This window comes from Rhineura floridana, chromosome 1 (assembly GCF_030035675.1).
Source record: "Rhineura floridana isolate rRhiFlo1 chromosome 1, rRhiFlo1.hap2, whole genome shotgun sequence".
Lineage (NCBI taxonomy): Eukaryota > Metazoa > Chordata > Lepidosauria > Squamata > Rhineuridae > Rhineura > Rhineura floridana.
Window position 1 is genome coordinate 439999 of NC_084480.1, and position 12455 is coordinate 452453.

Sequence of the window (12455 nt, forward strand, 5' to 3'; positions counted from 1 at the left end):
TGGTAGCTTAAGAACATAAGAAGAGCCTGCTGGATCAGGCCAGTGGCCCATCTAGTCCAGCATCCTGTTCTCACAGTGGCCAACCAGGTGCCTGGGGGAAGCCCGCTGTGCAAACTCCCCTCCTTCATGATCAGTGACAGATAACCCAGCCTTGCTTGTCAGGGTCATCAGCCCAACTGCCTTCTCCAGGAGAGGCATCTTGTCTGCCTTCTGTGAAAGACAGTAAGAGGAAATCAACTAACTAGCCCTAACTAAGTAGTTTAGCTACACAGGTGTTAAAAACTCAATTTTCTGAATGTGCATAAGGCTGTTCCTTCCAGAGGCTCTCAGTATTGAGTATTATTTCACTTTGTTTACCTAAAAGCAGGCAGGCTGGCAGACTGCCGAGAACTTGACTTCAGGCTGAGGAACAGAGGGAGGAGAAAATGCTCAAGTGTTTTAATGCTAGACAACATTCTAATGATTATACATAATACATAACAGTATTGATGCTTACTTATGAGGTCTCATGGGGGTAATGACCATGAAAAATAATGGGGGAAGCCCATGACAGTTAGCCACTTTATATCAATAGTTCCTTCCCTTTTTCTCCTAGTTTGCCTGCTTCATTGCCATTGGCTCTCAAGTATACCTACCAAGGAGACATTCAGGTTCTGCACAGTGGGAGAGGATGCTTGGGAGTGATTGTATCAACCACTTGAGCATTCCCCAGACTCAGAGCAACTGAGGCACCATCTGGAAACTTCCCAAAAGCTCCTGTAATCCAGCAGTTTCCATAGACCTTGGGTGGGTGGGTGGTGTCAGGGGCCATCACGTTAGGTCCCAGCCTTGGACCACCATCCTCTTGTTCAGCTACGAAAACCAAGTCAAGAGCCGTCCTGCTAAACAGGTAGGACCAATGACTGGTTGGGCTAGGCCCATAGTTGCTATGGTGACCATGAAGACGTGCAGCCCTCCTTAACAGTCACAGAGTAAGAGGGAAGGTCCTCTTATGCATCAGAATCTAGCTAAAGAATAAGAAGCAGAGAGCAGGAATAAATGGAAGGATGTAATAAATGCCCCCGCTCTAGTTTACACTGAGACCTGTGCTTTCTAACTTGTTCACAAATGATCTAATTTATGAGGGATGAGCCGCGAGGTAGCCAAGTTTGCTAGTGACACTGAATTGTTCAAGGTAGTTAAAAGCAAAAGGGATTACAAAGAGCCCCAAATGAATCAGCTGCGTGAATGATCACTGAAATGACAAATGTAATTCAATATATACAAATGTAAAGTGATGCACATTGGGGCAAAAAAAATTCCTAACTTCATATTTATTATTATAATTATAATTATTATTATTACCACCCACCCTTTACCCAGATGTCCCAGGGTGAGTTACAACAATTTTAAAATACAGCATTAAAAACAACTAAATACAACCTAAAATCACAAAACAGAGTGGGTCCTAAAAATGTACCTCTCAGTTGCAAAGGCCAGAGTAAAGAGGTGTGTATTTAGCATTTGCCTAAAACTGTACAGTGAAGTTGCCAGACACACCTGTGTGGGGAGGGAGTTCACAACTTGGGGCCACCACAGAGAAGGCCCTCTCCTGGACCACCACCACGCCCCCCTGAGCTTCTGAGTATGGTGGAACTACCAAAGGTAGATCTCAACACCCCAGAGCATCTGCAGGGCACGTGGTCTTTCAGATATTTGGGCCATAAGCTCTAAACACTAGCATGAGCACCTTGAACTGGCCCCAGAAAGGAGCAGGCAAACAATGTTGATGTTTTAAATCAACGGTTATATGAGTCCTGAAGGGAATAATCTGGTCACTGCATTTTGTACCAGTTGAAGTTTCTGAGGTGTCTTCAAGGTCAGCCCCATGTATATAGGGGGTCACATATATGATCAATAGGATCCAGACTACTTAGGTATGACCAGTCAAAGTTTCACAGCTTATCCTAAATTCTCCTGGCTACTCAGCATTGTCAAATAAAGGTGTAAGTGATCCAGTTCGCTTCCTGTCTTCTCCCTGGACCGAAGAACCACACCCCTCTGGTGGCAGCCGGGAGCTGGTCCTTGCGGAGGTTCCAGAGTGAATGGGGGGCGAGAGAAGAAGCTGGAAGGCTTGAGCACACCCTCCAAACGCCCTCCCTGAGATTGTTCATCCCAATGCCCCCCTTTTCTTCTAGCACCAGAGGCGGGTCTAGCTGCCCTCGGGGAAGAGGGGCGTGTGAATGCGCCAAACCTCCAGCCTTCCCCTGCAGGCCGGACAAACAGCCGGAAGGAGGCCGGCATTTGTCTAAAGTGAAAGGAGAGTCCCGGGTCACTTTCGTTCTCGGTTTCCAGGGGAAGGGACGCTAATCAGCTGGTTTCTCAGAAAGCACCGGGGAGGGGGCATGCTGGAGTGGCCTATAAGAGGGCTTGGGGAAGGCGCCCGGCTCCAAGCCCCCTAGTAGGCAACAGGATGTGGAGGAACATGACCCGCGCGCCCGCCTTGGCGCTGCTCGGCTCGCTCCTCGCCGCCGCCGCCACCGCCTCCTCGTCGGGATCTCAAATCCTGCCGGTCGTCGAGGCAGCAGCTGAGAAGCGGAGAAAGGTGGGGGCAGGCGGGGGGCAGGCGCTGCCTCGGTGCGGGTCGCTGGCTCGCCTCCGCGCTCCCAGGACGGAGGGGTTGATGGAAACAGCCGTAGCTGCTGCCGTCGGGGAGGATCCCAGGGCTCCAGCCCATTGTCTCTGCCGCCGTCTCCATGGAAGGGGGGGCTGGACGGGCGATCCCCGGCTAGCCCTCCGTCCGTCCCTCTGTCTGCAAAGTGGCCAGCAGCAACTGCACCCCACTGACGGCCTGGCTGCTGGGCCATTTGGAGAAGGGTCAGAAGGCGAAGGAGCAAAGCCGGCGTCGGGCCACCTCGGAAAGGGCTACTAGCCATGACGGCCGTGCTCTACCTCCCGGCTCGGAGGCGGGATATGCCACTGAATGCCAGTGGCTGGGAATGGCGGGTGGCTGGAGAGCGCTGCCCGTGCGCTCCGGTCCTGCTTGGGGGCTTCCCGCGGGGGCTTCTGGCCCACCACTGTGAATGCTGGGGGGCTGGACTAGTCAGCTGGGCCCCACATGGCCAGAGCCAGCTTCAGGGCTCTTCTGACCTCACGGCTGGGCCGGTGGCCTCCCGCAGGCGTTGGAGGACTCCCTGTGGGCCGGGTCCTCCTGCGCTGAGGAACGTCGCCATAGCAGCCTCCTCCGGACTGGGCAGCTACAGCCACTGGGCACGCAGGAGAGAGCAGGCTCATCGGCGGCGGCAGCCTCCTCCTCCTCCTCCTCCTCTGCCATGGCTGCGCATGGCCCCCTTGTGTCGGAGAGTTGCGATGTTGGGTTGCTATATGTGTGTTTGAATCTTTGCTAAAGATTCTACCTTCCCTGCGAATTTGTCAGGCAGAGACTGTAAGCTTTAAAATAAGAAATAACTACTTTATTCTGGAAGTACATACTTGATGTCAGCTCTTCGCTGAGACAGCAGTTTCGGTGGGGGTGCAGGCAGGGCTGGAGATTCCTTGGTAATTGCCAGGCCGTAAGTCCTCAGCCGGCAGCTTGGCTATAAACCTGCCAGGCTAGCAAGAAGGAAGCAAGATAAGGGCAGAGGCCGTTCGAAGCTTACGTGCCAAGCCAGAAATCCAGAAGAGATGTCAGTGAAGGTCCGGGTCTAGTTTGCCGAGAGATCAGTCCAAGTCAAGGTTCAGGGGATAGGAAGACACACAGTGGTCACGCCTGACGTTGTAGTCAGCATCAAGCTGAAGCCAAGGTTTGACTTTTAAGGAGCAGGTTTGTCAGCAGGTGTGAGCCATCAGCGTTTTGGCCTTAAGTGGACAGGCCTGCCCCTCTTCTGCCTGACCTTCTGCTGTCTACGTTCTGCAGGTGAGGGGGGAGTCTCCTGTTCACTGGCTGCGTCTGGCTGAAGGGCTTCAGCTGTGTCTGGGGTGCTCTGCAGCAGAGGGGGAGAAGGAGCTGGGTTCTCAGGAGTTTCCTCCGTTTCTCCTTCTGGGTCTGCTGCTTCTGGGTCTGCTGCTGTTACTCCCGAGTCATCCTCATCTGATGAGTCCTCTGACGGGGCCATGACACTTGATAGGAAAGTGTCCTTACATCTAGCTAACTGGCTATGTTGGAGAAGCAAACACTAGGCCTAGTGCTTGCCCTCATGCTTGAGGAGAGGGAGAGACAAAGAAATATGTCTGCTCCCCTCTCGAGAGAAAGAAGAAGGAAGGAGGGAAGTAACTGGGATCAACATCCTGTGCATATCAGTCTAGGAAGGAAGAGACAGCAGGAGATCAAAGGAGAGAGGCATAGCTTAGCAACCAGGAGGTCTCCTGCCTAGCTACCCTTTTTAACCCCATGCAGCCTCAACCCACAAGTTGGAGTTGAACCACATATTCCAGCACCTTGGACGCCCTCCAAATTCATGGCCTCCGCCTCTCCGGAAGGCGGCAGTTCACTGGCAGAGGTGCCTCATGGCTCCACTTGCGCTGCCGGTGCTGGGGTGCCTCAGTGCCGGGCAGGGCATGAGAAGTGGCGGTGTCCCCCTCTGGCTGGCCGTGGGCCTTCTTGCCTTTTGGGCTTCTGAGAGTGTGGTGAAGGGGCCTCCATGAGTTCTGTGCTGCCCAGTTGATGTGTGCCCGCCCCAGGACGGCCCAGAGTGAGAGTGAATGGCAGACCTCGCTGCCTACCTCGTGCGGTGGGTGGAGGGCCCCCCCATCTGCCATTTATTTATTTATTACATTTATACCCTGCCTTTTCATGTGAGAAACCCAAGGTGGCTTACATATGGTTTCCAGGCGGTCTCCCATCCAGGCACTGACCAGGCCTGACCCTGCTAGCGTCAGCAGGGAGCTGGCCTCCTGTACCTGCAGGCCATAACCTGGGACCATTTCTCTCTCTGTCGTGGTCCACACAGGGCAGCAGGAATACAGACCTGCATATTCTACCCCCTTCCCCCGAATGCGATTTGAGTCCCCCATCATGCCAGATGCCCCTGGGGGCCATGCCTGAGCCTGAGGCGCTCGAGAATAGGGGATTGGTGGGGAGGACGAAACCGATGAATAGGGGTTATGGGTTTTGCCCCTCCTGCCAGGGAGAGCCCTGAAGCTGGATCAAACCAAATCTGTTCCCTCCTCTTGTGTCTCTCGGTGGCCAGCCAGATGCCCCCACAAGGAAGCCCGCAGCCCCCAAGCAGGGCTTGAGCGCAAGAGCACCTGGGCCCACCCTGAGCCAGACCCTGCTGCCTGCAGGAGGCTTTCAGACCCGCCCGGCTTCATCCGCATGCTGGCGTGCATGTGAGGGGGAAGACCCTGGCTGCATTCCCCCTGCTGACGCTCCCCCTCTCCCTCACTTGCCCCCTTCTCCAACACAGGGCATCCTGGCAGGGACGTGGGTAAATGAGCTGGGCTCCAAGATGGTCCTCAACCCTCCCAATGAAGCTGGTCAGTTCTCAGGCTCCTACCTGACAGCCGTGTCAGCTGCGGAGAAGCGCATCCAGGCGTCTCCCCTTTTCGGAGTCCAGCACGATCCCAAGGAGCAGGAGCAGCCCACCTTTGGCTTTGCAGTCAAGTGGACATTCTCGGGTAAGGACAAGTGCAAGTGACCCCTCCACACTTCCCTGGAGGTGATGAGACTACTGGGAAGGGGGACTGGTGGTGGTGGGGGACTCCAAGTTTCAGAGAGCAGATCTGAGCAGCTCCAGGGCTGGAGAAGGGAATGTTTGTTCTCTCATAATAATGTATACCTCCCCTCCTAATCCATTTGCATGACTCAAGGCACGTTACAATCCAACCATGTTATGCAATAATACTTTATAAAATGTGTAAACTGCTTTTGTAAACAGCTTAAAGGTTTTCTACAATCAAGCAGTATATAAGTTTTTGTTTGAATAAATAAATAATATTGAATAAAGCAGAGATGGGCTGAGTAGATAAAACAGAATAATCAGGTAGAAAACATGAACTACTAAGTAGAACAGAAACCTGCTGAAACAAAAGCACTATTCATCATCTGGCCACAAAAACCGTGGAGAGGCCAAGACTATCTATTTATCATTCCTTTCCCCAAGGACTCAAGGTGGCATACAAACACGACACCCCCTCTCGCCATTTTATCCCCACAACCCTGTGAAGTAGGTTAGGCTGAGAGACTGTGAGTGGCCCCCAAGTCACCCAGTCAGCTTCATGGGGATTTGAACCCTGACTGTCTCCCAGGTCCCAGTCTGGCACTCTAACCACTATATCACACGAGCAGCCATTGAAATTACAGTGTATTTGTATACCACTCTTCAATCATTCTCGTGGTGGCTTAAAAAGAAGATTAAAACAATTAAAATGTAAAAACAAAAGCCACATAAGAACATAAGAAGTGCCTGGTTGCTGGATCAGACCAAAGACCTGCCTGGTCCAGCAACCTCTTTCCCGAATGGCCAACCAGATGTCTCTTCTGCGGAGCCCACAAGAAGAACATGAGCAGAATATTACTGTCCAGGGTTAAGACTGTACCTAAAAAGCTCTCCTTAGGGCACTGCTAGGTGCCGAAAGTCTTCAGCAGGGCCGTGCCAATAAACACAGTGGCCACCCCGTCCTGCTTCTCCCTCCCAGAAATCCAGCTGAAAGGAAGCAAGGCTACGCAGATGGTGTCGACGGGAGAGGTTTGGATTCTGGGACCATGGTCTAAGCTTCTTGGAGGGGGGACTGTTGGCAAGAGATGGGCTGCACCTCACGAGGACTGGGAAGAATCTCTTTGGCAGAAGTATGGCAAAACTCATCAAGAGGGCTTTAAACTAAAGTCTCTGGGGGATGGAAATGATAGCTTAAATACCGATCCAAAGACAGCGGCTTGTAAATGCAAGGATTTGAACGGTACAGGAGACACTGGGAGAGAGAAAGGGATGCACGGCAAAGCTCACGGTACATTAACGGAGGAATCCAATCAGGACAAAAGAGATTTCTGGTGTCTATATACCAACGCGCGGAGCTTGGGAAACAAGCAAGGGGAGCTTGAAGTCATAGTGCATCAAGGCAAATATGACTTCATAGGGATAACAGAGACTTGGTGGGATGACTCCCATGATTGGAATATAGCCATTCAAGGATATAAACTCTACAGAAAGAATAGAAGCAACAGAAAAGGAGGGGAAGTAGCGTTATACGTCAAAGACAAATACACCTCTATGGAAATCCAAGAGAGCGAACAAAGGGGTCCGGTAGAGACCATTTGGGTAAAAATAAATGGAGAAACAAATAAAACCGACATGGTAGTTAGTAGGTGTCTACTACAGACCCCCTGGCCAAGAAGAGGTGGTAGACGAGGCCTTTCTCAAACAAATCTCTGAAATCTCAAGGAGGCAAGAAGTAGTAGTGATGGGGGACTTCAACTACTCGGATATCTGCTGGGAGACAAACTCTGCGAAGCACAAAGCCTCCAACAAATTCCTGATGGGCCTTGCTGATAATTTCCTCTTTCAAAAAGTAGAAGAAGGAACAAGGGGATCGGCAATCCTGGACCTGATCTTAACTAACAGGGACGAATTGGTCACGGGAATTAAAGCGGTGGGTACCTTGGGGGAAAGTGACCACGTAATGCTGGAATTCGGGATTCTGGGGAAAGCCAAAGAAGAAGATAGTCAAATATGGACCTTGGATTTCAGGAAAGCCGATTTTAGCAAGCTCAGGGAAATGATGGGTAGGATCCCGTGGCTAGATAGACTAAAGAAAAAAGGAGCCCAAGAAGCGTGGGAGTTCATGAAGAACGTATTACAAAAAGCGCAATCGCAAACAATTCCAAAGAGGAAGAAAAATGGAAGACATCGGAAAAAGCCAATGTGGCTACACGGAAGACTGGTGGAGGAGGTAAAAGTAAAAAAGAGCATGTATAAAGAATGGAAGGAAGGATGCATCACCAAGGAAGAGTACCGACGAGCGGCTCGTACTTGCAGGAATAGCGTAAGGAAAGCTACAACCCAGAATGAGCTGAGGCTGGCGAGGGAAACGAGGAACAACAAAAAGGGGTTTTTCAGGCTCAGGTCTCGGCTGTGAGCCAGGTGGCACTGTATCAACTCCATTTGATACGAAGGCTGCACCCCTACCTTCCAAACCATCTGCTCCCATTGGTGGTACATAACCTGGTCTCCTCTCGCCTAGACTACTGTAATGCGCTCTATGTGGGGTTACCCTTGAAAACGGTCCGGAAGCTGCAACTGGTACAGAATGCTGCGGCTCGCCTGATTAAGGGTAGCTGCCACTGAGACCACATTACTCCAGTGCTGAAGGAGTTGCACTGGTTACCAGTTGCTTTCTGGGCCCAATTCAAGGTGTTGGTTTTGACCTTTAAAACCCTGCATGGTTTTGGCCCAGTCTATTTCAAGGAGCGCCTCCAGCATCATCAATGTTGCTGCCCAACAAGATCAGCCTCAAAAGACCTTCTCTCCATCCCACCAGTTAAATCAGCTAGACTGGTGAGAACTAGGGAGAGGGCTTTTTCAAACATGGCACCCACTCTATGGAATTCCTTCCCAAATGACATCCGCCATGCCCCCTCCATGATAAGTTTCTGCCGGACCTTGAAAACCTGGCTCTTCAGGCAGGCCTTTGGGGTGGGTTAGGTTTTAGTGTTACTGTTGGCATTTTAAGGTTTTAATGTGAATTGTCTGTTTTATGTTGTGTGTCGCCCAGAGTGGCTGGAGAACCAGCCAAATGGGCGACTAATAAATTTAATAAATAAATAAATAAACAAATAAAATAAAGGAGAGACTCTGACTTCCAGCTTAGCTCCTCTCTGTTTCCTGCAGACTCCACTGCCGCCTTTGTGGGTCAGCGCTTTGTAGATGCAAGTGGAAAAGAGTCCTTGGAGACAATGTGGCTTTTGCGGGAGGAGGCAAAATCTCCCGAGGATGACTGGAAGGCGACTCGGTAAGCGAAAGAGCACCAGAGAGAATCAGCTTCCCTTGGGCCTTCCTGGGGCGCCTCCATACCTGCTATTTTGTGTGTATTTGCAGCATGTCAGGACACCCATGGTTAGGTGCATTTCCACATGACAGCATGCTGGAGGTGTATCTGTCACAGTTCCTCTCCCCCGTTGCTGAGGCTTTCCCCTTACTGGAAAAAAAATCTCGTTATAGGTGCAAAGAAACCTTTCACTAGAAAAGACAATGCTGGGAAAAACAAAAGAGGAAGGCCAAACAAGAGATGGATTGATTCCATCAAGGAAGCCACAGACCTGAACTTACAAGATCTGAGCAGGGTAGTCCATGACAGATGCTCTTGAGGTCACTGATTCATAGGGTCACCATAAGTCGTAGTCGACTTGGAGGCACATTACAACAACAATAGGTGCAAGATCTGCAAAGGTGTGGCTGTTTCAAAGTGGAGCTAGGACTTCTGTAGATTTTATCCCACCACCACCCTTAACAGTGTTGTGGAGCTTGCATGCCATCAGAAAGCCAAGCCTGGTTTTTTTAATGCTGCCCTCGTGGCATAACAACAATGGGGGATGTTCAGTGCTAGTCATCCTCAGAGCAGCCCCCTACCCCCAAACATGCACAGGGAGAAGTGGAAGTGGGCAGCCAGTGGGTGGCTACAGGTGATGCTCATGCCAGTAGAAACACAGCAGGTTTTTTGATAGTGTGCAAGAAGTCCCTCTCTTCTGCAAAGAACACACACACACATTCTCCAGGTGGAGCAAGAGTGATGCACAATAACTGCACAAACAACAGGATGAGGAAGGGCCATAGCTCTGAGTGGCAGGGCGGCTGCCTTCCATGCAGATGGCCCCAGGGTCACTCCTCAGTGGCATCTCCAAGTACGGCTGGGAGAGAATCCTGTCTGAAAGCTTGGCGAGCCAAGCCAGTCAGTGTAGACCAACTGCCTGACTCAGTATAAGGAATGCCATTAGCAGTGTTGCAAAAATGTATTGTATAAAAATGGAGTTCTGTATATTGACATCTACAGCCATACTACCCTGAACATGCCCGATCTCGTCTGATCTTGGAAGCTAAACAGGCTCAGGCGTGTTTAGTAATTGCATGGGAGATCGCCTGGGAAAACCAGGTGCTGTAGGCAATGGTAAACCTCTTACCTTACCATGAAAACCCTATGAATATATGAAAAAAAGATTCATAGGGTCGCCATAAGTCGTAATTGGCTTGAAGGCATATAACCAAAATATTGACATAAAAATCAAGACACAAATCCAAAAAATACTAGACAAACTCTGTAATACAACTGAGACAAATACATTCATAAAGTGACCATCTCACATGAATATAACAGCAACATATGAAAAAACGTAATGAAAATCTAACCAGAGGGAACTTTTTATGTACCACATGACATGTTCATGAATTTCTTAAAACAGATTTTTTGAAAATGACTGAAATGTCATGTAAGATGTTCTTGCTGCAGTACAGATCCCTGAATGACTGCAGTTGCCAGACATGTTTCGGCAGATGTGTCTTTAAAAATTGTATAGAGAGAAGAAAACTAATTTTCTCTATACTATTTTAAAAGAAAATAGTTAATTTCACAGTCACCTACGGACCCACTGCTAAAGACTTTATTTTGGAAGACAATCTTACTTGGTCACAAGCGATCGCCAATGAATGAATGAGGAAATCATGTAAAAAGAATGCTGCAACACGTAACAGGCCACTAAAAAGGGGAGAATGAAGAGGGGTGGGGGGATGTAGGAACTAGCCTACTGTGCAAAGGTAAAATTTACACCCAGTGCTCTGCCCACTTTTGCTGGTGCCCTCCCACCAACCACAGGCATGAAGATGGCCTAGGAAGGCATGTGGGTTCTCGAGCTGGGAAAGGTTGTCTGTGCCATCTTGGTGGGCAACCACAGTGCTAACTAGCATCCGTGTTCTAAGATGTATCACCATGGGTATGTACAGTATCTTTGCAATGCTGGGCTTCCTTCTGCCTCTTCTTTAGCTTATGAATCGCCTTTTACGTGTGTCTCAAGGCAATTTATAAAGATGCCATTAAAACAATACCAAAAATGAAGATCAGTTTGAAAACAATACAAAATTTTCATCCAGCTGGAAAAGCTTGGTGAAACAAGAATGTCTCCGATGGTTTCCAGAAAGTGCAGATGGGGGGCACCCGTTGTGCCTCAGCACGAAATCTGTTCACCAGAACAGGGGCAGCCAGACTGAAGGCCCTGCTCTGAGCTTCTGTGGAGCAGGCGTCTATTCTTAAGGACTTTAAGGAGACACTCTCCCACAGAACACAGTGGCCTATGAGGTTTATTAGTGGTCTCTCAGGCAACCTGGTTACAACCTTCTGTACTGTCAGTTTCGCTTCTGGACAGCCCCTCACTTGCCCCAGCCAGGCATTTCCCTTTCCTCATCCTGCCCTCCATGCAGCTTAATTTTGTTTAACATCCAAGTCACAAAGGCTGAGGGAGGCCTGTGGCATTCCGGGTGGTCCTATATCTGCCCTGTTGTACACTGTGGGCGCTCCACTTCCCTGCCAAGGCACAAATCTGCCACAGACCACTCTTATCCCCCCCCCCGCTGCTGCACATGCCTGGGATTTAGACTCTGCCCCACAGGTGGGAGCTGGAGGCCTGCCCCCTTGGCTTAAGGAGCCTTGCCTGGGCGGGGTGCGGCAGCAAGTCTCCAAAAAGTGAGGACTGTTCCTAGAATGCTGTGGGAAGGGGCATCTGTGCTCTGACTAACAGGAGGGTGCCCCTGAGGCGAGGCAACAAAGCCCCATTGTCCCCTGGGATTAAGAGAGGGGTGCCGAGGGGCACCAGGTCCAAGTCTGCTTCTAGGAAGAGATCAGCAGAAGGATGAGGCAGCTGACTGCTCTGTTTCCTTGCAGGATTGGCAGGAATGTCTTCACCCGTGTGAAGTGACAGGGGCCAGGTGCTGCAGACTCGCTCGCTTCTCCTGCTCTCACGTTGGATCTGCTGGAAGGAGATGCCCCTTTCTCTTCTTGGCTGCAACATTTAAAACCGCCACTTCAACACATTTACTCGAGGCAGAGGGACCAGCCCTACCTCCACCGTACCTGGAGAAAGAGCCTGGCCAAATTAAGCGGCTCAGCATCTTCCCCAATAAAGCACCAGCAGAGCCATACAACTGGCTTCTCTCTGTTCTGGCCTGGCCTTCTCTGGGGCAGCTCTTGGGTCCTCTTCCCCCTTTCTTGGCTTGTATTTTCTTACAAGTGGTTCCCAAGCAGCCCCCCCCAATCTAGGCACAGGCCTCCCAGAAGAGGCATCTGGTTGACCCCTTTGTCAGCTGCCAGCCTATGCCCTTTTCAGATCCAGATCTGCCTAGTCCAGCAAGAGGGTGGCCTCCAGAGCAATCCCTGGCCACTCTCTCTCACTGTGTCTGGTGGGAGCAGGAGCTGCAGGAGAGGCGAGGAGGGTTCCTGCCTGCTCCTTCTAGAGGCTGCCAAGGAAGGATCTGCTGCCAGTTGCTCTCCTCAGCCCT

General features: G+C 50.6%; 1 protein-coding gene and 1 pseudogene across 1 annotated transcript; both read left to right on the plus strand.

The window, feature by feature from the left end:
* Nucleotides 1-2311: 2311 nt before the first annotated feature.
* LOC133377803 (avidin-like) lies at nt 2312-12101 on the plus strand. Its single transcript, XM_061612509.1, has 4 exons — nt 2312-2584; nt 5385-5595; nt 8805-8925; nt 11842-12101. Exons 1-4 carry the CDS (start codon nt 2453-2455, stop codon nt 11873-11875), a joined length of 498 nt encoding a protein of 165 aa, XP_061468493.1. The 5' UTR covers nt 2312-2452; the 3' UTR covers nt 11876-12101.
* Nucleotides 9956-10074, plus strand: LOC133375869 (5S ribosomal RNA; annotated as a pseudogene).
* Nucleotides 12102-12455: the final 354 nt, after the last annotated feature.